The sequence below is a fragment of the Chelonus insularis genome, unplaced genomic scaffold, assembly GCF_013357705.1.
Source record: "Chelonus insularis isolate UGA/USDA-ARS -01 unplaced genomic scaffold, ASM1335770v1 contig_261_pilon, whole genome shotgun sequence".
Taxonomy (NCBI): Eukaryota; Metazoa; Arthropoda; class Insecta; order Hymenoptera; family Braconidae; genus Chelonus; species Chelonus insularis.
Window position 1 is genome coordinate 289,434 of NW_023276453.1, and position 25,969 is coordinate 315,402.

The 25,969-nt window shown below is 30.0% G+C and overlaps 4 protein-coding genes and 1 long non-coding RNA gene across 5 annotated transcripts in view; 2 read left to right on the top strand and 3 right to left on the bottom strand.

Moving 5' to 3' along the window:
* Positions 1-131: 131 nt before the first annotated feature.
* On the bottom strand, positions 132-5,796 carry LOC118065001 (uncharacterized). Its single transcript, XM_035079989.1, has 16 exons — positions 5,507-5,796; positions 5,168-5,270; positions 4,965-5,088; positions 4,768-4,886; positions 4,475-4,674; positions 3,893-4,015; positions 3,628-3,796; positions 3,454-3,546; positions 3,053-3,201; positions 1,447-1,703; positions 1,251-1,369; positions 971-1,170; positions 754-876; positions 539-686; positions 372-464; positions 132-293 (listed from the first exon to the last, which is right to left on the bottom strand). The coding sequence occupies exons 1-16, from the start codon at positions 5,584-5,586 to the stop codon at positions 132-134; spliced, it is 2,262 nt and encodes a 753-aa protein (XP_034935880.1). The 5' UTR covers positions 5,587-5,796.
* A 214-nt stretch (positions 5,797-6,010) lies between these two features.
* On the bottom strand, positions 6,011-9,569 carry Df31 (Decondensation factor 31). Its single transcript, XM_035079986.1, has 3 exons — positions 9,412-9,569; positions 7,445-7,638; positions 6,011-7,311 (listed from the first exon to the last, which is right to left on the bottom strand). Exons 1-3 carry the CDS (start codon positions 9,429-9,431, stop codon positions 7,154-7,156), a joined length of 372 nt encoding a protein of 123 aa, XP_034935877.1. The 5' UTR covers positions 9,432-9,569; the 3' UTR covers positions 6,011-7,153.
* Positions 9,570-10,052: 483 nt separating this feature from the next.
* LOC118064997 (uncharacterized) lies at positions 10,053-13,045 on the top strand. The gene is made up of 3 exons (XR_004690127.1): positions 10,053-11,435; positions 12,153-12,544; positions 12,633-13,045. It is a non-coding gene; the product is annotated as an uncharacterized lncRNA (long non-coding RNA).
* A 975-nt stretch (positions 13,046-14,020) lies between these two features.
* On the top strand, positions 14,021-15,740 carry LOC118064985 (hydroxylysine kinase). Its single transcript, XM_035079970.1, has 4 exons — positions 14,021-14,041; positions 14,114-14,139; positions 14,333-14,788; positions 14,965-15,740. Exons 3-4 carry the CDS (start codon positions 14,414-14,416, stop codon positions 15,649-15,651), a joined length of 1,062 nt encoding a protein of 353 aa, XP_034935861.1. The 5' UTR covers positions 14,021-14,041; positions 14,114-14,139; positions 14,333-14,413; the 3' UTR covers positions 15,652-15,740.
* Positions 15,741-16,121: 381 nt separating this feature from the next.
* The window catches only part of nolo (no long nerve cord), a gene marked incomplete at its 5' end in the record, with an annotated part of 41,138 nt that continues 31,290 nt past the window's right edge, over positions 16,122-25,969 (bottom strand). Inside the window, 16 exons of the mRNA XM_035079991.1 lie at positions 16,122-17,329; positions 17,400-17,553; positions 17,634-17,806; positions 18,189-19,719; positions 19,910-19,999; positions 20,352-20,533; positions 20,650-20,817; positions 20,918-21,045; positions 21,285-21,598; positions 21,775-21,985; positions 22,180-22,309; positions 22,483-22,868; positions 23,048-23,141; positions 23,215-23,356; positions 24,322-24,420; positions 24,723-24,825. Of these exons, the coding sequence (XP_034935882.1) occupies positions 17,229-17,329; positions 17,400-17,553; positions 17,634-17,806; positions 18,189-19,719; positions 19,910-19,999; positions 20,352-20,533; positions 20,650-20,817; positions 20,918-21,045; positions 21,285-21,598; positions 21,775-21,985; positions 22,180-22,309; positions 22,483-22,868; positions 23,048-23,141; positions 23,215-23,356; positions 24,322-24,420; positions 24,723-24,825 (4,006 nt within the window). The remainder of the gene's footprint in view (positions 17,330-17,399; positions 17,554-17,633; positions 17,807-18,188; positions 19,720-19,909; positions 20,000-20,351; positions 20,534-20,649; positions 20,818-20,917; positions 21,046-21,284; positions 21,599-21,774; positions 21,986-22,179; positions 22,310-22,482; positions 22,869-23,047; positions 23,142-23,214; positions 23,357-24,321; positions 24,421-24,722; positions 24,826-25,969) is intronic.

Consider the following 25,969-nt stretch of genomic DNA (forward strand, 5'->3'; position numbering starts at 1 on the left):
CTAAATAGAATACATAAATTATACAAATAGATATAACATAATGATCCTGTTTCTTCAACAGATATATCAATCTACGTATATTCGATCGGATTGTAACAATAATTTTTGAAAGTTAAAAAGTTTTTATTCATTTATTTAGCAACGGCAAAACCTACGCGATTATTTTCCATATCGAATTCGGTGTAAAAGCGTCCAATAAAGACATCTCCAAGGATCCATAGTGGTCCATTTGGTGGCGGAATGTCAATACCCATGAAACCACTTAAGCAAATTGTTTTACCAAATTGAGAGACCTAAAAAATAACAGTGAATCATATAAATTGGGACATATACGTTAATACAATAAACTTTGAAATTTTTTTTTTTATTACCTTTAAAACATAATCTTCTCCCCTCAAAGTAAATGGTCGTCTTCCAAAAACGAAATTAATCTGAGGTAATTTTGGAATCAAATCACAGCTGACCTGAAGTATACAAATTAATTTATTTTATTTAGATATTTCGGTTACTCTTTCTTATTGTTAACCAATTTACTTACAACTGATTCACCACCAACAATTGGAGTCGCACCAATAGCCCGATTGATTGCTTGAATTTCTTCAACTGGACCAGCAATCAAAGAAGTACCAGTATCTGCAATAGCTTGACAACCGCCTTGACAAAATTCTTCGTCTCCAATGTTTATTCTGAAGAATGACGATAAATTTTTATTCATATTCAATACAAATATGTTTTTTGGCTTCTATAACTTACTTGTCCATTGCAAATTGCCAATAAGCTTGACGATCGACTGGTACATAAGTGAACTCTCCTTCATAATGATCTGGATCTGAACCACCAAGAATCATTTCTCCACCCTGAGAAGCATTAGGATCTCTGAAAGCGAGCAAATATTTTTTGTAAAGTTGTACTTTAAAAATATATTATCACTTATCTATTTTGTTCAATCGTATTGCTTGAGGTGAATTACCTGTTGAGATAAAAACTAAAGATTTTCTTCTGTACTAATCCTTGATCAACCATGTTATAGAATGGTGGTCGAACTTTATTGACGGATATTGTGTCATAGGCCATTCCCATGATTCCATCAAATTTAGCAGCAACGAATGCCAATCCTGGCTCATTGACAGCTTCAGCAAATGTTTGATCCTTTATGCTGGCTCCAGCAATCTGTAAATAATTATCAAATGTAAACGAATAAATCAAATATCATTAATTATCTACTGATGTTTTTGATAAAATTATCTTACATTAACGACATCAGTTGACAAGAATCCTGATAGACTACCAGATCCATATCTAATGGAAAACTCAGTTCCATTTTGTCTGTAGGTGTTTGACTTCTTGCTATCATATTTATTATGAAGAACTAACAATGAACATATACATTAAATAAATAGAAAATCAACAGTTCAAATGATATTGATGCATGAAATTAATACGTACGACAAGCTATATTGGTGAATGAGCATTTTTTCGATGGTACCCAGAGATTTGATGAACCAGTATCAAATACGACCTTGAATAATTGTGGTGGATTTCCGATAGTAATTGGACCATAGTATTGAGCATCCAAATAGTTAGATAAAGGTTCAGGTCCAGTTCCTAAATTTCCAGTGCCATATTTCAAACGAAGATGCTCAACTTCAGTACCAACTTCTCTCAGAGCATTACGTACAGTTTGAATTTTATAAACAGGAACTCTAAAAGTATTATAAATAATTACAAATAAATCAATAAAATGTAAATCATCGTAGAAAAATTAATATATTTTCTTCGTATATTAATTTGATCAAAGTTGAAAAAAAACGTAGAGATTTAGTAGAGGAAAATGGTAAATATGATAATCACAAGTATTGAATGACTACAAAATTGAAAAGGTCAGGTTAATACGATAGTCTCTGATTATATGTTCATATGACTAATGTATTTATCATCAACAGCTATTCTTTCTCATTTTTCAATAACAATACTATTTATATTACATAAAAATTTCCAGTAAACTATTTTTATATTTAATTGATTTAATAACTTAATATGATTTTCAGTGTGATATCAACATCGCTAACAATGATTACATGAGATATAGAATGATAAAAATAGATTTTTTCAAGAGAAACGCAATTAGAAAAAATCATTAGATAATTGAAACCACGACGTGAATTGTTGCAAGCAAATTAATTTATATTGATATTAATGTTATGTCTAGTAACCAAAGAAACAGGAGTATTAAGGAAACTTGATCGTAATTAAATTATTAAAGCACCAAAGAATATACTTGTTAACATAATCAAGTAATGAAATACGTATTACAAAAGTTCGTTCTAGAAGAATAAATGTCATCATTGTTTGAAATGGAATTATTTATAAAAACTTACCGCAATAGATTGGCATTTGTTAATGCCAAAATAATAAAGAACAAAGAAAGAATTTTCCACATTGTGAGTGGTGGATAATAATATTTTTTCTATTATTAGTTACTTTGTATTCTCATATAAAATTAATAAAACAATTTTTTCTACTTGAAAACTTTACAGGACGTAAAAAAATAACGCTTTGATGTTTACTTGACAAAGACTAAAGCAGCTCTGGTCACTTCGTGGAATGTCGTACAACACACTATAGTGCAGTCTTGCAATGTCTACACATCACACAAAGTCGAGAGTTTGTTGAGCTTTACAACGTAAATATATGTGATGTATATACGGCACGATAACAGTATCTTCATGTACATGACTTTTAATAATATGGTATGTACTGAAGACTGGTTATTCTAGAATCTGGAGTCTACTGGTCAAAGATTTGTTTTTGTTTTTTGATGAATCATACTCAGTGCTAATTTTATAATTGAACCAATCACTGATATTCATTTAAACATAATGACATTGATGATTTTGTTCTTTCAATGACTGGTAATTTAAAAAAACACATTGATCATTCATTGTATAAAATTTATTTGAAATAAAAATACATTTTATTTGTATTTTGAAGTATTTAAAAAATGAGTAAAATAGTATTTGTATTATTCATAAAGTAAATATTCATTTAAAATATAGTTTTTCCAATAGTTACTGTTCCGTTATCAAAATCATATTCAGTATAAAATTGCATCAAAAATGCTCCTCCTAACTGCCAGATTTTAGAGCCATCAGTACTAGGTACAAATGGAGATAAGCATAACTGGAATCCGTGATAAACAAGCTGAAAATGAATATGTATATATTTTAGTATAAGTTAATAATAATAATAACAATTAAAACAAGTTAGTATAAAGAGAACAAATTATAGAGTATGAACAGAATTCCATGATAATTTTATAAAGAGAACAAGTTAAGCTTTGTGAGGAACTGAATAAAAAGTATTCAGTTGAATAGATAAAGTAATGAATATATTTTGAGAATATATGAATAAATTAACAGTAATAATAATGAGTTAAAAAAGGAAAACACATACATGTTGGATGTAATACTTGGAGTCTATTGTAAACTTTTCTCTTCGGAAAACAAATGTTACATTTGAAAGTTTTGCATATGTTTGACAATCAACCTAAAATAAAATTATTTGACTATTTCCTTCTGATCCTAAGATAAAATTGTAGAAATTGTTAACTTCTTATTGATGCTTTACCATATATCTATTGGGCCAAAATCTTGTGATTTCTTTTGCACCAAGAAAATTATTTATCTTATTAATTTCATCTTGTGGTCCAGTAATTGTGTTGACACTAGTGTCCATGATAGCGTTACATCCTTGAGAACAGAATGGATATGTTTTATTCCCAACAGCTACGGATATTCTAGAAACATATAATATTGGATTAATAAATAAATAATTTACATTTTTATTATCTGTAAAACAATATTTAATTGTATCTATATGCTAATTTACATACCTATCCATGCGAATCATCCAATACTTTTTATCAATCACTGGTAGTACTGTCAAGCTTCCATTTACATGTCTTCTTTCTGTGTCACCAAGGATTAACGTGCCAGCTTTATCTGTTGTTTCATCGCTGTTGAATCAAGAAACAATGTTTATTTATTTTAAAATATTTCTTTTTAGAAAACTTTCATTCTAGCTCATATTTATAATAATAAATCAAGATTCTTTTGTTAATTTTTTTTTTGAATGCTAAAAGAATGAGTTTTTTTCAACTTCTAACAATAGACAACCCTTGTAGACACCCTTTTAGTGAAATTCTACAAAGTTGAACCGTTAAATTTGTATTTTTTTTCATTTTTGAAAATTTTAAGCTACCATAAAAACTTTTTTTTATTCCAATTTCTCTTGCTACACTACACCATTATTTCCATCTCTCTGGTTAAATCATCCCTAACATAAAGCTGACCTGACTGTGACCATAACTGAGTAGAAACCATTAGGACCATCAGCACAATACCAACTAATCTACGTTTTCTTTTAGTCGTCAGGTCGTTTTACTGAATACTAAATTTAATACTGGTATACTTGCCGATTCATATAAAAAGTAAAGACTTTTTTCTCTACAAGTCCTTGATTTATCATATTTTGAAAAAATGGTAAACGATTACAATGGCTTAGAGATGGCCACCCAAGACCAATGATTCCATCAGCTTTTTGAGTTAAAAATGGTTTATTGCTCATATGAGTCGCTTCGACAAAAGATTGATTTGCTACTTTTATATGTCCAAGCTGAAAAAAATTTTTATCACATTCTAAAATTAATTCTTAACTTCATTTCATTTTTTTTACTTCACATCATAACGAAGTTAACAGTAAGCATACATGGAAATCATCAACGGAAATAATTCCCTTCAAACTCATAGTGCTATCAGAAATGGAACACTCTCTTCCATCCTCCTTGTATGTTGAAGATTTTGAGCTATCATATCGATGGTGAATCACTGAAAAATTGTATTATAAAAAAATTTTTAACATCTAAGTTTTTTTTAATTGATTTTTTAAATTAATAGATTTCTTACTGCAAGCAATTTCCAATAAGCCACAATGTTGAGATGGAATCCAAATGTCAGACCATGATGTATCAAAAATGACCTTGAATTCTTGGGCTGGTTTTCCAATTCTTACTATTCCATAATATTCAGCCTAATTACAATATATTAAAGAAATAAAAAGCAAAAATAAAAGTTATGTATGGCTAAAAAAATTTTTTAAAAATACATACATTTAAGAATTTATACAAAGTGACAGTTTCATTTGTCCGATTGGTATGTTGATAATCCGTTGGCAGTTGATGTTTGAGAATGTTATCTTGATATATATTAATACTAAAGATAAAGTGAAATAAAAAGTTAGGTGACAAACTTATTCAAATAACTTCAACCCAGCAACACATATGAATAACTTGATAATGAATTGGGTGTCGTTGAATATTTTTTAATTTAGGATATTATATTTTTATGTAATCAAAATGCGGATAAATTGTGTTATTAATAAATAAAATGAAATTAATAAACATAAAAAAAACTATGTTATGATAGGCAGTTTTTAATTGTTTACTTACATGTATAAACTATGAATACAACTGATAGATAATATTAGCAAAAAACACTTGAAGAAAGTGTCTATAATATTTATTACCATTTTTATTAATTTATGATGAAATGAGACTTTTAAAAGATAACTTAAATATTATTAGACCTAATGTATGATCGAAACCAATGCGTTGTACCGTTCGCAATATACTGACGATACTAGCGATAGTGTAGTCGATTTAATTTTAATCAGTAACAAATATTGGGATTCCCTGTAAATGTTAGTGATTGACCAATCATAAATTGCGTACAACAGAAGACACATGAATATACTAAATTACTATTTATTATTAAATAATACTATTTTAAAATATTGATAATGTTAAAATTTTCAATAATAACATTTACTAAAACACACATGTACATGAAAAATTTTTATATTATTTAGAAAGTCATTTATTCAATTATTAATCTGTAATTATACAGTAATTATAATAGTAATAATGTATGGAAAAAAATTTGTAATCATCATCTTCAAATTTATAAGGTATTTTTATTACACATTTTTATGTCCTGTGATATTATAACATTTGTCTCATCGCTGTTACAAGTCAAAAATATCAAGTCTGTATTCAAATAATATTAGCTGCACATTGCACTGTTATGTTCTAAATATAAAAATCAAAATTTCGTTCATGAAAAGTCAGTTTATACTGAATAATTAATAAATAAAAAGAAAAAAAAAACTATAATCGGAAGAGAAACTTAAATGTATGAATAATGAAATATTTTTTTTCTTATTTTACTTTAATTCTTTTCAAATTGTCTAAGAATTTGAACCTACACATTCCACATCGAAATACGACAAACTACTAATTGTCTCAAGACTTCACTTGAGATTTAAAGATTTTTCATTAATAATCAATACACCGTAGAATGTTATTGGACATTAGTATGAGCACGTATTACTGCAATGATAAATAGATAAAAAATTCTACGGTGAATTGACATGTATCTGAGAATCTTTTAAGATTGAAACAATTTTTTGAAAATCAGCGATGCACGAATATTATGCTTTAAACAGTTTTTACTGATAGATATTTGGTTTGTGTTGCCAAATCGTAATACAGGAATGTATTAAGTTCACAGAAAAATAAGTTTCTTTGCCATCAATGCCGTTTAATTTAATCTTTAAATATGTTATCTTATTATTTTCCGGCAACTTTAGCAAAAATCGGATCTCTTTCACAGCACCGCATCAAAATCTCTCCGATTTACAAATATAGATTACTTATAACATTATCCGCGTCTCTTATTGTAACAATAAAACAGGTAAATGTGCATGGATTCTTCTTATGTAGGAGAGGACGAAAGTTGAGAGTAATCATTATAATACATATACAGGTGGGTCATTATAATAACACTATTTCTCTTAATTAAAAAGTTGATCCACATATAATAATAATTATACACTCTTTCACATTAAGTACGAAAATGCTGATTGAAAAGAATATTTATCAGAAAATGCTACTGATGTCCTTTCTTCTCCCGCCATCTCCTACTTCACACTGATGATTCTGTTTTAATCGATATTCACGCTTAGATGGTGATAATGTCCATGAATTACGGTGTAAAGATGAAATAATAATAATAAGTGATATAGATTTATTTATATATTAGGCCGCAGCTTTTGCTTCGCCATTGCTTTCGGCTTCGACGGGTTTATCTTCAACTTTTGCTTTCTTTTCAGGAGTTACACCGTCAGCTGCGTCCGCACTTACTTCAAGCCCAGAAGTGGATTTCCTTTTTATGCAACAGGCATCAGCTGGTGCATCTATAATTAAAATAACACATAAGTTTACTTATCGATTTATCCTTTTCATTAATTAAACTCATTAAAGTCTATCATTAAGTTACATATAAAATGTAGTTATATAAAACAATGACAGAATGATGCAATTATTTACCTGTGGAGTCTCCATTTTCTGTAGATTCAACTTCTTTTTCATCTTCAGTTTCTTTTTCCTCTGTGGATCCATTTTCTTTAGCTTCTTTTGCATCACCATTTTCAGATGCTCTGGAGTCTTCATCAACCTCCTCGACCTCTTTCTTTTCCTCCTCCACTACTTTCTTCTCTGGAGAGGCAACAACTTTGGTTTCTCTACAAATACAAACCAAAAGAAAATTAATATTTTGTATAATCAATCTTTGCTATAATTAAATCTAAGTTTTTAATTAAATTTACTTTCTCTTTCATCATAAAATTCATTATATATATATTTTTTTTTTTAATAAAATAGTTCAATTAAATAGATCTTATCTATTCTATTTATATCTAAATACTAGCATTACTTTTTTTTTTTTTTTAATATTTTGAGAAAAGAGTAAATGCTTATTTATTGATGATAATTACAAAAAGAGAAACGTTAGTTATTTAACGAAGAAAATATTGTTCTTAACAGATATACAATACTTTCATTGAAATACGCACGGTTGTATACAAAACAAGCTATGAATATTGTTTACTCAACATTGTAAAAACTCACAAAAAACAGATGTACTAAAAAAAGAATGAGAAACAAATAAAAGTGTATCATATAATATAATCACATGTATTTCTTTCTATTTTCTTTGAGTAAAATATATCCCGCCAGTTTATCTTGGACTTTCTCAGAGCATGTGGTTCCCTCTAGTATCAAAGGTTCCCTCGTCTCCTCAGTGTACTAAGAACCGGCGTTTCAACGCGGTAAATCGCGGTCTTTCCCCTCTGCCCCGACGATCTTCCTGGCGTTATGCATCGTTTCATTCTTTCTACCTCACGTATTTACAATACATGTGAAGGTATCACAACCGGCTACGCTGTAATAATAATTGTAAGACAACCCTGGCGACTATGAGAGCGCAACGCCGGTTACAAAAACGACGATGCATAACAGTTGTAGAGAATTGTTTGACGCTTCTATCTACCAACGATGGAGAGCTTAGAGTGTTGTACGTTGCCTAGTGGATCGATATTCCGGCCGTTCTCTTTTGGAAGTGACGCGCGTACAGTCTTTATCAAAAGGCCGGCTATTTTATATCCGTTCAACTGCACGAATTCTACATTTTGCGTGTAAGTGAGGACGATGGAATACATGAGTCGAGTTTGTACACGACCTAAATCAGAAAGTCAGTGTACCCGCAGGAGTGTATACAAGTAAGCATCGTAAAAGCCGCCTTCAGGTAGTCAACTTTCACGAGGGAATGCTCTGTGACCCGGCTTCTTCGAATATAAACACCGTTCTGTATACCAAGTCAAGTCACTTGAAGCCTCACGATTCCATCACAAATGGAAGAAAAAAAATTGTAGGTCGAGATAATAAACATTGCAATGAGCAATAGAAACCTCGAGAGATTGTGTCAAATGTACAATTTGAAAGGTGCGTGGGACGAGCGCAAAAAATAACTCGAACGGCGTCTCTCTCCCTACTCTTCTTCACCCCGCATCACCCTTCAAGGCGTCATACGATGCTACCGAATTTTCCAATATTATACAACGTAATTGATGCACTAGAGTACTTTCTAATAGTGATTGAAACGTAATAAAGTTTTAAAAAATGTTTTTTTTTAAATAATCATAACTTTTGAATACACGATAACTTGCCAAAAAAAATGTCGCGCGCACGGCGTGGTTTGTTCCCGCCGATTTTTGGCATGAAAACAAAGCACTAAAGAATGATTTTAATGTTTAAATACCTGGAAAAGAGGTTATAATACGTAAAACATAACATAAAATAGAAAATAAACGACAAAATAATGGATAAATATCGTTCGGTGGTACTGCGTGGCCGATAGCGTGCTTTTGCCGCGAGACAAATAATTGCCACACTTAAAAAACCCAATATAAAATAGCTTTTTTGTAAAATAAATACACTTTAATAGATTATGTACTCACTTTGAATCAACATCAGCCATGGTGATTGTAGTTTAATTACTTAGGAAGCACTTGAATTAATGAATCACTTGAAAATCCTTAAGGTTTTTACTTACGTACTACACGCACGAGAACCAGAGAAATACTGAGACTGCCGACCAACGCGCAAATGGCAGAGCGACTCTCGTAATTGTCCCTTTTCCCCTCCGCCATTACAGCCGGCCGGCGGCGGCCTTCAAACGCTTTTCTTTCCCGCTCGTTTGCAGATGGCGCTGAGATTAATCTTTGTTCTCCCCCTACATGCGTGTAAAAAATTCTGTCCCTTCTGTTATACATGTAATAACTCATAAATTATTTAAATTCATTAGCCATTTATATTCAAAATCAATAAAAAATCGCCATCTCAGAGTTCAACTCTATTTACAGCTTGCTAATTACTCATCTTTATATTTATATTTAAATTTCATCTCTGTCTATTAATATTCGCGCTATTTTCCATGTGTGTTTGTCTTTTTTTATTTTTCCATGTGTGTCATGTTGTATACAAATGTATGATAGTGATAGTTGGTATGTTTAGTTGTATCATTTGGATACTCAGAAACTCGTAGTAGTCAGGGCCGGTGATAAAACAGGCCCGTATCTTGAAAACTTTTCTCCTTTCTCATCTCACTTTTCTTTCCGTGAATAACTACGTAAGCTAAAAAAAAATTAAATAAAACCAGTACCGTGAGAAAACATTTCTTATTGACATCCGGATTATATTATATAGAATTATCCATCAAAGTCTATAAGTAAAAATAATTATCCTAACATTTTTTTAAATAATTAATTCTTTATTTTTTAATTAACAATTAAAAAAAAAACAAATAATTTATTCATTCTTCAAGAACCTTAATGAAAGTTACAATCTATAATTTTTTTTCTTTTTTCAGGGAAATAGTGACGCTTCAAAAAGGTCAAGGACATGGGTTTTTTTTTCACTCAAAAAAAACATCTTTTATTATCAGAATATTCAAATGAAAAATTTTATATAATAACCTGTCGTTCATTGGCCCTCAACCGCCAATCATTCAAACGGTTGATCTATAGCTTTTGAAAGGATATTCTTTCTTTATTTAATCTCTCGAGCCTTCGTGATTAAGATGTAGTAGACAACATCAATGACCGATTTTTTTTGTTGTATTCGCGAAATAAATGCAATCTAAACACTAGAGTGAACGAATGTTCTAGAACTTTCGCATGTGGCCTCGTTTCCGGCGCATGGATATATTAAAAGGTGCGCAGACCATGAGGTCTTTGCTTCATACGCGCGTAAGACATGAATTTAATGATAAATAATACCTTATTTTTCAATTTTGTGTGCATTTAAAACATATAAAATTTTTTATCTGAGTTATAATTAATAATAGCTGACCGAAATGTCAGTAATTAGTTTAATAACATGAATAAAGCGAAGGTCTTTTCTATAAAATTTTACACGAGGGTGCTCTCAATAATCTTCTATTATATTAGAATAGGTGTTGTATTAGCGCATGCGTCCAAGCTATTGGTTATAATGGTATATATCGACTTTATCTAATGTGTGACGAAGTACCAAGTCCACGACAATCACTAAAATGTACATTTTTTCTTTTTATTTTCATTCTTAAATCTCAAGTATTTTTCTCACCACTTTACCACTTCATTTACATCCAATTACTCTACCTATGTATATATTTCTTTTGGCGTAGAGCTTTTTACTTACGCTCTTATTTGTATGTGATGATGATGGTTTCATTGAGAAACATTTTAATGGGGTTTTTTTTCATTTTTTTTTTTTTTATTTTATTTCATGGAGCACGCGCCTACAGTCGGACACGAGCACGTTTTACTCGAGCGGGAACAGCTGCCGACAACCATCGCAGGTGAAGATCCAATGGATAGGACAGATGTACCGTTTTAAGGGACGATCCAAAGCTAAGGAAAAAGCTGAGCAATCTTTGAACATAAGTTTGACGAGTGTTACAACCTACGGATTCATGCCGAAAATTATACAAATGTTCCAGGTCTGTCTTTTCATATGATAAATGATAATCCATCCTAAGAAATGTGTACAGAGCCTAGAATTTTTGTTAGTGTTAGAACGTTAGATTACATCGGTTGCTTAGTTTTTGTATTAGAAGATGGCACGAAAATGTATGGCAATACAATGCCGAACTTCTGTGAGCACACTTAAATACATAAGAGATCAATTATTCAGATGGAAAAAAAAACTTCTTCAATACTAAGCGATTTATAAATAAAACTACAAATGTATTTTTTATATGAATATTTCTGTTATCAGCGATTCAACTTTCACCTGAAACTATAAGTTTTACATTTTTTCAAATTTAATCTAATCATGAATACGTGTTGAGATGATTCTTCGTATTTTTCATAAATTAGTTTTAATATTAACATTAAATTTTTTTTTTTAACTTTAGACAATATATATATATATAAAATAAAAGAAGGTATTTTTGATAGATAACAATAGATTTAATAAATAAAAAATTTAATCAAAAACTCATAAAAAATAGATTAATCATTATCATAAAAAAAAAATGATTAAAACACATTTTGTTATTGTTAAATAATCTAAAGTCATTTTAAGAAAGAATAATATTTAGTTTTATCTTCCCTGGTTTATTTTGTGAGTTAATAGATATTATTTATCACTATCTATTGAATAATAAAGTTCTAATCAAAACTTGTTACTTATTTCTTTTATTTTTTGATTTCAGGATTACCAAAAGTACTGATTTATCATAATAAGTGGCAAAAAGTCTACATGCTATTTTATTATTAATAATATTGAGAGAGAAAATTTAATAACTTTTTTAACTTAAATGGGGAAGCTCTATGACGTTGTTATCGAAAATCGATTCGTTCCTGTTGTTACGATGGAAATAATTGAGGTCAAATGTATAGGGGAAATGAAAATTTTAATATTTATTCAATGAATCTATAAACTAATAGCCTGAATATTTTACAAGTTCAAACAGTTGTCCATCGTTTACTTGACACATAAAATCGAACAATCGAACAAATTATAATGTAGAACCCAGGAATGTCATGTCTTATGAAATGTTATTGAGTATTATATAAAATCATAAGAAGGAGGTGAAGATTAAGAGTAAGTAACCGGATGCTATTTCGAATTTTAGTTGTGAATGCTATTAAACATATACGTATGCTCAACCTATATCTTGTTCGTTTTTCAGTACATCACATAGTAAGTAATGAAGATTCAACTAAATATAGCACTCTACGACGAAATTTTTCACTCTTCTTGGCGACTTATCAATTTTTCTTTCCTACTCAACACTTAAGCATCATCATTTAGGTCATTTTGGACTGTGATAACTCTTTTTATCCAGTTTATAGAACGAGTCTTGTAAAAATAAGAGTATGTCAAAAATTGCCTAATCGATGATAATGTCTTTAGATTAAACATAATCATTTCTAAGCATTGAATCGCTTGGATGACGAATCTACTCGTTACTATTTCGGCACATCTTTATTAAAATGTGTATTAAGTAAGTGGGACGCGACTCTGGAAAGCACTCAACTACAGGTGGTTCTAAAAGTTTTCATAGAATTAATTATGTTATGGGTTTTGTACCCTTTTGTTCGTTTATCACCCTCTTAACATAAATATTCATTGATGTTCTCGTTTAAATTTATTTCATGTCATTAATTAGAGTCGTCTAATTCGCTAGAATAAATTTAATTATTTTTATTATAAATTATGAATAAAACATTCAAGGTATTTTTCTTCTATTACTCGTCATCTTTTTTTTCTTCTATCATATAACCGGCTAGCAATCTCAAGACTTGCTGACCGTTGTCGTGATGAAGGAAGGAAATGTGATGATAAGAATACTTCCCGATAAATTATACAGGTACAGTCACTGATAAGGATATCTAACCGCATGTGTTTTAAAACGTGCCGGTTTAGTTAGTGACATAAAATACATTGGATAAAATTATATGAACGGATATTGATAATGATTCTTTAGATATTATGATAACTACATAAATTATTACTAAACACGTAATATGAAGATGATGATAGGAGATAACATATTAATGAGTATAAATAATAAAACAGTAAAAAAAAATACAATTATTTATTTTTAAATATTGAAACTTGCAGTTTCAACAGTGAATCATTTAACTATTGCCATCTAGATGTTAGTGAAAAATTATTCCTACAGTCGGTAACTTATTTGGTAACTTTATTATCGACACCCGCCGACTGAAAACAGGAATTCTTTTTTTATCTTTTAAAGATAAAACAGAAGAAACGTGAAATCGATCATCATCAAGCATTAAATTCAAATTCAAACGATGACAAAGATCTTAGATGCTTGTTCATTGATTTTAAGTTTATTTCCACACTTTTAAAATATTTTAAATAAAATATCACAGAGTTAAAAAACTAAAACATCTGTAATTTCATTATTTTTTCAGGTACAACTAGCTTATGACTAATAATGTTTAGTGGTATATTCAAGATCATTATTCAATTGACTTAGAGTAGTTGTAACAAGTGTCATATATAATATGAGTAGTTGTAACAAGTGTAATAAATGAATGCTTATATATTTGACTTTGTAGAGCTATAGACGTATGTTCATATTAATTTTGTTTTTTTTTTACTGACAAAATTTATATTTCAATAAATCATTTTTTTTTCTAGTGTGAACGACTTCCTTTATTCCAATGGTAAGCTAAGAATAATATATTCTAGATAAGAATCATAAAATTTATAAATAAATAAGTTGATTGTTTAAATGGATAATAAACTGTCAATTTTAATTCAAAAATATAAAATAATAGATGAAGTATAAACATTCTTAAAGTTAAATGCATTTATCATTCATTATCTTCAATGCTTAAGATAAAATTTTTATATCAGCCAGTACAAATATAAGAACGTGTAGTGATTAAGGAGGGCATTATATTTACATCAATTGAAAGTCAACGTTTTCCGATTGTGATGGCTCAATTAACGTCAGTGTGTAAAGTCCGACCAGTAGTGGACGATAAAAAAATTATAGAGCTTCTAAAAACTTTATATGGATTCGATGTAAGAAGTATTGAAGAATTGAATGGGTATGATGATAAAAATTATCGAATTTTATGTTATGAAGAGCATACAAATACTCATGTTGAACAAATTGCACCAAAAGGATATGTCTTGAAAATTATTAATTCCTTGGACTCCCAAGATGAAGATTTTATCAAAGGACAAAATGAAATGATGTTTTATTTAAATAAACACAACATAACTTGCCCTGTTTCTGTGATGAATCTTAATGGTTTTTATTACTCTCTGGAAAAGCTGAATGAAAATGACACAACTTATCATGCTGTGAGTAACATTTTTTAATTATCGAAACGAGTTGGTTGATAATTGGATTTATAATGAAGTCAAGTTTTTTTAGAAATTGGATTAAATGGCTCAAGAAATTTATTTATTGATTAATTTTCTATATGGTTGATTAATAGCAAGTATTGATTCATTATTTATTTTCTTTTTTTCCTTAGGTAAGACTTCTAGTTTATTGCCCAGGAGAAATTCTTTATAATGTAAAAATAACTTCAAACTTAGTTTTTGACGTTGGACGATTCGCTGCTAAATTGAATGAAATTCTTCGAGGATTCATTTATCCACCATTCGAAAATTCTATACGATTGTGGAATCTTTTATCTGTGCCAAAACTACGAAACTATTTATTTGTTATTGAAGATGTCGAGGATAAGTCTTTGCTGCAAGAAGTCATCAGTTGTTTTGAAAAGAATGTTCTTGATAAATCGAATCAATTGGAGAAAGGTATGATACATGGTGACTTCAATGAACATAACATTTTAGTTGATTCAGAGAAAAATACAGTTGTAGGTGTTATAGATTTTGGAGATGTACAATACTCATATTTTATTTTTGAAGTAGCTATTGCTCTTTGTTATATGATTATTCAATCTAGAGATATAGGTATGGGAAAGCATGTAATTGAAGGATATCAAAGCATAAAGAAGCTATCAAAGTTTGAAAAAAGTATTTTAAAAATTACAGTTTGTGTTAGGATTTGTCAAAGTTTAATTCTAGGAATTTATACACATTCAAATGAGCCACAGAATGATTATTTACTTGTCACACAGAAACCAGGTTGGAAGATATTAAGAAAATTATGGTATATGGAAGATGATGAAGTTGCTATTGCATGGGGAATATAAAATAATTTCCAAGTTAAAATTATGATACATACTGTACTTGAATGTACTAGAAACAATTATACAGATAGGATATAAAGTGAATGAATTAATGTTTTTTTTTTTTTTATGAATTGTGCAGTGAAATACATCCTCCTCAATTTATTTTTTATCCATACGTAGGCAGTTACAATATTTACATACACAGGTGTAATAATTTTTTTATATTAAATGTATTATCATTCATCAATAAATGAACAATATTACTCTCTGTTCGTTAATATCGCATATTCATTTTACATAGATGCATTATATTATATACAAAAAGGTCAATTGAAAATTTAAATATTAATTAAGTACGCATTGAACAAATAAATACATTTACCATAATTTTTTCGTTATTTTTAATGTTTTTAAAAAAATATTAAAAAATGTTTTTAATTTATATGTTAAACAATATCTAAATAACTTTCATAATTAATAATTAATTAATTATCAATAATAAATTAGTCTCTTAATTAATCTAATCTTGGATACGTTATTTTACATTACTTAATTATTGCTTAAAAACTAACAGCTTAGATTTTAGATCCTTGAGGGTTTTTAGTAGGCGTGTAATAATTTATTTTTAGTGTACTATTTGTTTGTTTAATTTATAATTTATAAGTGATAATACTAGCATATTACTTTCTATGTCTATAAATTCATCTTGAATCGTGTAAAATGAAAATGAATATTGAAAATTAAATAAGTAATAAATAAAAGAAGCAAGTAATTAAGAGTATGGATCAATTTGTACTCGCGGAATGTATAAAATAATTGTTTGCCTAGGTGATTGTAATTCCATTTCGCTAATGCCCAGCAGAAATGGTTTTTAGAGTTGTTCAATTACTCTTTCAGTCTTGAAAAACGATTCTCCGAATGTATAGAATGAAAGAGATGTCATGAAATTTGTTAACAATTTTTTAAATGACGAAGCTTTAAAAACAGACGAGTTTATGTTCATTTTCTTTTTTTCGTATTCTTTTCATTTACTCAAAAGTCTTTGGAATTATTTCTTATAGAAGACTTTCAAAATTTAAATTTAGTTAATAATTAATTTAAATTTATTGTGTTTAATCTCTTTGAGGTTTAATGACTAATAATTACCCTTCTTTTTTATGAACTTTAACAATATTCTCTTTAACTCTTTCTGTTTCCTTATCGTTATTTAGATTTGCAGAAAAATAGATTCAAGTAATGTCAAACTTAAAATCTATTTTTTAACAGACCTATTTAATTTATCTCTTTTTCCCAGCGTTCGCAGGAGAATGCAAGGAGCAAGAATTTGTTTTAATTAATTAATACTCATGGCTAGATAAAATTTGAGGTAACATTTATTCCTCTTCTTATTGTAGTAGAATAAGGTGCCATGTTTAAAGTGTGCGTAAAATAAATTTCATTTTTAGAAATGGACCATTTATTGGTCTTGACTCTGTCATTGTTGATTTTTCGACCATTTTTCAGAGACTACACTCATTTAAGTTGAACAATTTATATTTGTAATAGTTATCTAATTACCATCAACAATTACACGAATTTCTATTAATTTCTTTCTGGGCCTAACGACAGGATTTACAGCATTGCTTTTGGTAGAGCGGCACTCGGCACATATTCATCATCTTCACTCTTCCACAAAGCGACGAATGATCTTTACATTCTTCTGAAAACACATTAATTGTTGATAAATGTTTTTTTACACATTTTTATATTATTTTTTATTAAAAAATTACCAGGTACCCGAGGACAAGGTGGGCCTTGGCAAAACTTCATGACGGGAGGCCGCAAAATATCTCTACATGCATTCCCTGCTGGTTTTTTCGTACCAAACCATACACACTGAAGAATTCTATATTTAATTCCGTCTTCTTCACAAGATGCGGTACACTAAGAATTAAAATTAAGCCACAATTGAGTTTATTTATTTTTTTATTGTTTTTTATTCTTGTTAATTCTTTTTCACTTACCTCAGACCATTCTCCAACTCTCCAAACGCCTTTACACGCGTCATTATAGCATTCTTGTCTCTGCGGAGGCCTTATACCATCATCACACTTACTGGCGTCGAGAATTGTCACGTTTACCGTTCCATTTAATGTTTCCTCGGTTAAACGGCATGAAACTTCTCTTCTTTGCATAGCTAAAAGAATAAAAATTAAAAAAAAAAATTTAATCAAGCGTCTGAGGTATTACTTTTTATTATATTTAATATTTTAGCTGCTATGGAAATTTTCTAAAATTATTTTTATATTAAATTAATTGGAGTTAAAAAAATAATTATTAAAAAAATAGCTTTGTACTCGTATAATTGATATGTACTGCCTTACAGCTGCTAACGAACTTTAAATTAAATGGAAGTAGGTTTGAATTTCTAGCCAAATTTGTAGAGAAATGTTATGCAGCTAATTTATGTTTTCATTAAAGTCTCAAACTACAATATTTTTTGACAAGATAATGTCTTGGAGAGTTGACAAATTGAATTTATGCGAAGTTATCAATAAATAAACATGAATGAACATTACCTGTTTTCCAATTGAAGCATCTTGAGGACTCACAAGGTGTCCATTCACCTGTATGCCACTGGGGACACCTTTGAGCTCCACAGGGACGAACTTTAGACGGTATAGGAAGTCCAGCATCTTCACAAAGTGAAGCTCCTATTACTGTTCTTGATGGGACTTTTACTGTGTTATTAGTTTGCTTTGTTGAGCGAACTGTACACTGTGCTCCTCTCATTTGAAATCCACCACCTCCGCAAGTTTGAGAGCACTTTGACCATTCAGTTGTGATCCATTCAAAAACTAAATCTTCACTGGTTTCTTTACTCAGTACATTTAAAGAGCCGCTGATAGGATCCGCAGTCGTATCATTTATCTCAAATGCTAGAGTTTCCACTTCAATTAATGAAGGTTTTGAATTTTTATTTCTATCTTTATTGGAATGATGAGAATTATGTCTTGTTTTCAAATGCTTTTCATTCATTATCGAAGTTACGTCAACTCTTGTTATATCTTTCATTCTTTCTGTAGTTTCTTCATTGCTTAATACTTCCAATGCTCCTCTATCGATATTTTCCGAATCATTTTCTTTTGCATTTTCATCACTAGATATTAAAGATTCATCATTCGAACTATTTGTCAAATATTTACTTGTTTCATTTTTATTTATTTTTTGCTTAATTAATTCTTCTTCATAAGAATCTTCTGTTTGTTCCATTTCACTTCCTGACTCAAACAATTTCTCATCATCTTCCGGCAATTTCACCGTCAAAGTCTCAGTACTAAATTTTGAATTTTCATTTACTGGAGAATTAATAGTCGTATGAATTGAATTCTCGTAAATTTTATCAGTTTCTGTGATTAATTCATTTTCATCATCATCAATATTTGTTGGAAGTGTGGTTGTGTGATGATTATGCAGTAAAATTTCTTCTTTACTCTGCAATTTTCTCTCTTCTTTCAACAACTCTTCGATTATTTTTTCCCTTGATTGAATATCTTCAATGAGTTTATCTTGATTGTTTTCTTCCATTTTTTCCTCATTAGAGCGGTCAAATAAATATAAATCAATTGCTGGTACGGTAGTAAAATGTTTCGTGAATTTCTTATCCGATTTCTTAACAAGTACTCTTCGATTACTTAAATCGTTATCAATCACATCTTTGGGATCGTTTTTAGCATTTTTCAACGTCTCTTCGAGGAAATCTTGGTTCTTTTCTGTACTAACGTGATGTCGATTTTTAGAAGAAGACTCGACGGACTTTTTCATATTCTCCCATGGATCTATAGACCATACAGCTGATTCAAAGTCAAAAGGATCGTCGTCAATAAATATTCTTTCTTCATCTGGGCCGAATGTGTCATCAGGAATGACTGAATTACGACCAAACATCTCGAATTCATTATTCATGCTGTCATACTTGAGATTATCATTTGAATGCTCTTTTACGTGAGGTTTATGTGAATTTGATGGCTGATAGTCATCTGAAGACGGCGAAGGAACCATTCTGTGGCCGCGGTATGGAGATCCATTACTTTGGAAAGGCCAATAGGACTATAAAAATACATGTTTACAATTAATAATCATTAGAAATAAGATTTCATAAATAATAAAACCACAAATAAATATTAAAACTGTGTTTATGATATGTAAATTGAATGAAATGTTAGTGAGTATGTTAATTAAGAAATAAATCGTATACCCAAGTATGGATTGTATTCTAAAGTTTCCAAGTTAATTTCACCTTGAGAGAAGAGATAAGCAGGCTAAACTGTGGCACAAGTTGAGAAGCACCAGAAGTAGCTGTAGATTCAACAGATTCATGATACCCTGGCTATTGAATTCCAAAGAATCCATAGTATTACAATTAATCGCAGCAATTAAACAGAGATAGATAAAAGTTTATTTAAAGATCAATAGTTGTATTGGTTTACTTGTTTTATCAAATCTACAGATTAGGATTTATTCATGCAGTTATTTTTAAAATTCATATAAATTAAAATGCATCAGGAATCACGACGATATTTATTACCGTGTCCAGATTTATTATTACAATTTTTGGCATTCAGACTAATATTGCATTTTTCATGTATAGGAAATCGCTGTGTTGTATCGATTTTACGTCACTCCAGCGCATGCATTTAGTTGTTAAATTATTTTGGGATTGTATCACATAAAGCATTTACCTGGTGAACTGACGTAACTGAATATTCTCCGTTCGATATTGAATCTGATGACGGAGGGCTTGGTTTTGGACGCTTTGGACGTCGTGGTTTCTTCGTCGGCTTTCCGGCGGAAGGTATTTCCGGTCGTGATTCATGGCTCAGGTCATCATTTCCAAAGGAAAATGATCCTTGATAAGCTGGTGCTATGAAATCAAAATTTTATTTGATTTTATCCAATTATATCCTTCAATTTATCATTTAACTCTATAACAGAGTTATGAACTTTTTTCATGGAATTTTAGAGAGAAACTTTTCTTACCAGTTCGATCGATGTGTAAATTTTCTCCGGAATTAGCAGTGCCAGAGTCTAAGTTAACATCCTGTCGATGATGAACAGTATTACCATTGCGTAAAATTTCTTCGCTGCTCATTTGCTCTCTCGTTCGACGTTTGACGATTAAATTTAACTCCGCATGAGATTGGCCAGCTGGAATATTGAAAATGGAATTTTTTTTTATTAAAGGAAAAATGAAGAAAAATAATTATTTTCATAAATCTAATTGGAAGTTATTGATTTATTGAACTACCTATGCAAGCGTAGGCACCGCTGTCAGTTAATCCAATATTCATTATCTTTAAAGCTCCTTTTTTACTAATTTTATATTTCCTGGATTTGTGTAATTCCCCTCGATCCTTCGTCCAAATGATTTGTGCTCTACAAAATAGATTCTTTCATTTATTTTCATTTCTATATTTATATGACTACATGCTTATTTATTTTGTGCAATAATCATTTCCTCAGTATTTTTTTTACTCACGAAAAATACAACGCAATAATAAGATTAAATTGGTTTTTTTTCTTGTTTCAATTTGCATGCAAAAACAGTTAATTGTTTATGTGTTTTCTAGTTGATTGGTTTTCGTAATTAACTCGTCAATTCATTAATTACGTACTTGTTAAATTTCTTATTAAGCGGACATCGAATTTTAACCACGGGAATCCCTTGAAAAACCTTCGCCGTCCCACCAATTTTAAGATCCACTTTTCTCTCGGGATCAGCTTGATCGAAAGTTGCATTCTGACTGAGTATTAATGGTTGAGCGCTCAATCCAATTTCGTGACAAGGTTTAGTGTTACAAGATTTTTCAGATGGTGGTTTATTTCCCTGACAATCTCGATCAGGACGTATTTGTTTGTGTCCTTGAGCCATGATCTGTTCACATACAACTTCTCGTCGTTTGATTCCACCACCGCAGCTTTTTGTGCACTAAAATAAATTAAAAAGTTAATTTAAGCTCATATTAGTATAAAATAGTAGATATGAAGACTAACAAAATGTCATGATAGTATTTAATTAGGAAAAAGATTAAATTAAGATAAATAATTGTTAATCGTTAATAGAACAAAGAAGCTAGATGGTGTGAAGTAGACGGCTCTCTTTACCTTGCTCCATTCACCAGGCTGCCATTTAGGTGGACAATCCCACACGTTGCAATGTTGCCTATCGACTGGTGGTGGTGTCTGACACATATGGTGTGGTACCACCACTGTATTCCCATCACCCCGCGCTACTTCATGTATGCAAATGACGTCCCGCGTTTGTATACCAATGCCGCAGGGTTTGTCACACGGTGAAAAGTCACTGGTATTCCATCTACGGAAATAATGGACATCATTAGGATTGCTAGAAGTTCATTTTTAGCATTAAACTTATCAAAAACTTTGTCAAGATCTTTCAATTTAAATTTTTATCAAACTTGAAGTAATTTATTCTTATTTTACAGTGTAAAAAAGTAAATGTAAAATAAATAATTCAACATGAAACTTCAAATGATTACGATTAATTACCTAGGTGTACAAGCATGGTCATTGCAGGTTCGTATTCTAGATTCTGGTTTAGTTTCTTTAGTGCACAAAAGTGGAATAACCGTTTTACCATTATCATCTCTGACACAGTTTATAATTAAATCTTGGACTCCTAAAAATAATTAAGAATAAAGATCAAAAGATGTTTAAATATTTTTTGTATTACTTTATGGTTTATTTTAAAAATTAAACACTGTTTATAAGATCACAATTGAAAGAGTTGTCCTTTATACTTGAAGGTATAAAAAAGTCAACAGAAAACCTAAGAAAAAAGTTTTTAAATACCTCCAAGGCAAGATGCAGTACAAGCACTATAACCAGCTTCCTTCCATGAGTAAGTAGTTTGTCCGGAACTGCCAGGAGCAACTTTAACACTACCTTCATAATCACCTCTTCCCGACTCTGAAGACCTGAATGAATCCATCATATTAGATTCTTCATATCCACTGTCTCCAACAGTATCAACTCTGTATGAAAGGCCATTTTCCAGATTAGTGCACGGTCGTATCATGCATTTCTCAGTCTCTGGAGGCTTTGGTCCCGTACAATGATGATCTGCGATCTTTGCAATTGTCCTACTCATCTCTAGGAAAACTTTACAATGGACTGCTCGATGGCGAATTCCTTCACCGCAAGTTGCACTGCATGATGACCATTCATCAGCAATAAAACTAGGATAATGAAATTTTATTGCCATGTTGAAATTCAATTTTGTTTAAAAGAAAATTGAAAAGTCATTGTACTTTATTACTTAAATTGTAATAATTGATTATTAAAGGATTAGAGGTTTGTCAATATCAATTAGGATTTACGATTGAATTAATAGAGAGAAATTTATATATAGACTTACGTAGATTCCGACGGTATTGGCTGGTCTATTAATTTCTGTGGCATCGGCGGGGGTGGATAAGGCTGCATTAATGGTTGTGAGATCTCCTCAGAGTCTAGAGAATTAATTAATCAATTAACGTTCATTTTTATCTTATCAATAATCGATTGAACTCATTATTTACTTACATGTAGGACATTTTATATTAGATTTGCACTCTTGCTTATCGTATGGGCGTTCTGCGGGATCGCAATCGGTCGCCAATCTTCCATTCCCATCTCTGCATTCAATAATTCTTGTTCTTATTCCAGTCCCGCATGTAACTGAGCACTACACAAAGTTTAATAATCGATTAAATCATCAGAAATTTCAAGTTAGACAAATAAAAAGTTTCATTTGCTACTGATGTAATGGAATAAACTTTTTTGCAGGACTTGAGAGCCTGACATTCTAGGGTTCATGATAGATATGACCTCTACAAGATCAACAGCTTGAAGTTTTAGGATTTCTTGATTTGAATATCCGATTCTTCTTTTATAGAAATCTGTTACAAGGTCTGACAAACAAACTCAAACTTTAAGTCATTAAAAATTTCCAAATATTTGGAACCAACTATTAGATTATTATTAAAAGCTTTTTGATGATATTTAACTTTTTATAAAATTGGTATGAAACTTTGTTTCATTTGGAATAAAGTATTTATGAAACCTATTTTTTATTCCAACATGATTCAACAAAGAGAAGCGAGATCTTTTTTTTAAAAACTTGTTACACCAGTGGAATTTTAGAAAAGTTTTATTATCAACTATAAATCATGTAAAACTGATAAATCTATTTTCGAGCTATCTTGTGTTTATTGAAGATAAAATAATGTAACAGGAGTTTACCAAGGTAAAATAGCATCGTTTGATGTTAGCAGTTGATTGAATTTACGCTTTATGTTTAGAAGACCGTCTTTCTATTCCTTTTTTTCAAACGCACTAAATAGTCGTTTTCACCCCTCGTTCAACGTCTGACTCTTAGTGTCTTCTTTGAGAATAAACCAAGCGTACGGGTACTTTAAAGTGCCTTGCGGAAAATAAATAAAAATACCGTGAACAACTTTCACGTAGACGCTATGAAAGTAAATATTTCCATCTTTAAAGAGCAAAGCATTTCTTAGATACATAAAACTGCTCATTTTTCCTCAATATCAGTGTTAGTGTTTTTAGCAATTTTCCAATTAGAAGTTCCACTGGAATAACACACGAAAGACGGCGAAAAGTTTTCTTGAAATAATTAACTTGTTAACTTACTTTGCTCCAGGGCTCTGTTTCCCACATTGGGCACGATATTGTGTTACAAGTTTCTTGATTTTTCGGCCGATGGCTGTTGTTACATCTGTGATCTGGTAACTATAATACAATCGTTGTTATATACGATTTTCATTCAAGGATTAATTAAAGTAACTTGTTTAAGTTGAAAGAAGTTTTTTACAGTGATTCTTTGTGTAAAGTTATTTAATGTGTTATTTAAAACGAGATTGTTTTGTGTAAGCAAAATATCATTCAAAAACAAAGTTTAAATTGATTTGAATAGTTTCATTATGCTTTAATAGTCAGAGGAATAATTTTTCGTGACGGTTATGAAAGAAATCTTGAAGGTATATTTGGATTAAAGTTTCATTCTCAAATCATAAACGATAATTCTTACTCACTTTGATAGTTTCATTTCCATTTTTTTCAGTGCAATAAATGGGTCTAGTTCTGGATCCACCACCGCAGCTAGCACTGCATTCACTCCACTCTCCAGTAATCCATCTGTGGAAATAAAAATCCGGAGAACTCATAAAAGTTACTCTTTAAGCCAAATAAAAAATTCTTTCCTTACTTAAAAATCCCATTTGCACTTTTCTATAATCCCTTTATTGTAAAATATAGAGGAAAAAAAGGAATTAAAATACCCGGAAAAAATGAAAAACGATAATGAACATGGTAATAGTGATAATATGCATATGTAACTATTATTACTTTTGACATAAGCTTTTAGTTGTTATAAAGACCAAATAAAAAAAAACAAAAATATTCCAAATACATTTTTAGTAACTTTTAAAATGTCAATTAACGTCAGGATAAAATTTAATGTCAATTTTAGATTTCATAGACATAAGAAAAATCACTTGAATCATTCGATTTAGTGAACTCTTGTCATTAATAATTTCAACTGACGCAAGAGAACATTTTTATTCTACAAAAATCTGCAGTTGAAAAATAGTAAAAACATGATGTATATTTGTTGGAAACAGAAGCTAAAACTAGGAAAGACATTTCCGGCTCTGTTATACTCCAAAAAATCATATCGTCTAGTCATGAAATTTTACTTTGACGTTTTATTCAAACCATCTGCCAAGAATGCTTTCTATTCCTTTTATTTCCATGAATTTTGGCTCGAGCACAAGGACTCCATTCTTTCCGCAGGATGGTATCCAAAATTCGTTAACTATTTACATTTTCTCTGGTTTTCTTTTTATCGAGAGCAGTTTTTCCTACTCCAAACCAATTGTTGTACATGTCAATATTGTAATAAATAGTATTATAACATATTTTTACAAAATAAAACATCAATACTTTTTATCCATTTACTTTGATAATTTATTTATTATTTTCCTCTTTTACCAAGCTTTTCGAAACGTATCATTATTTTTATTTTCAAGTAAAAAATCTTTTAAGTAGCTATTAAATTTGATGATAAAAATTTAAATATTTAATTATCATTAGTAAATAGTGAATCCATTGAAATATTTGATGATATAATTGAAGAAAAGTTACAATTTTAAAATTAAAATGGAAAAAAAAGTTTAAAAGTTATAGAAAAGTTAGTAGATGAAGTTCAGAATTATATGAAAATATAAAATAACTCAGTAGATAACATAAAAAATTCATTTGCAACTTCAACATTCAGATA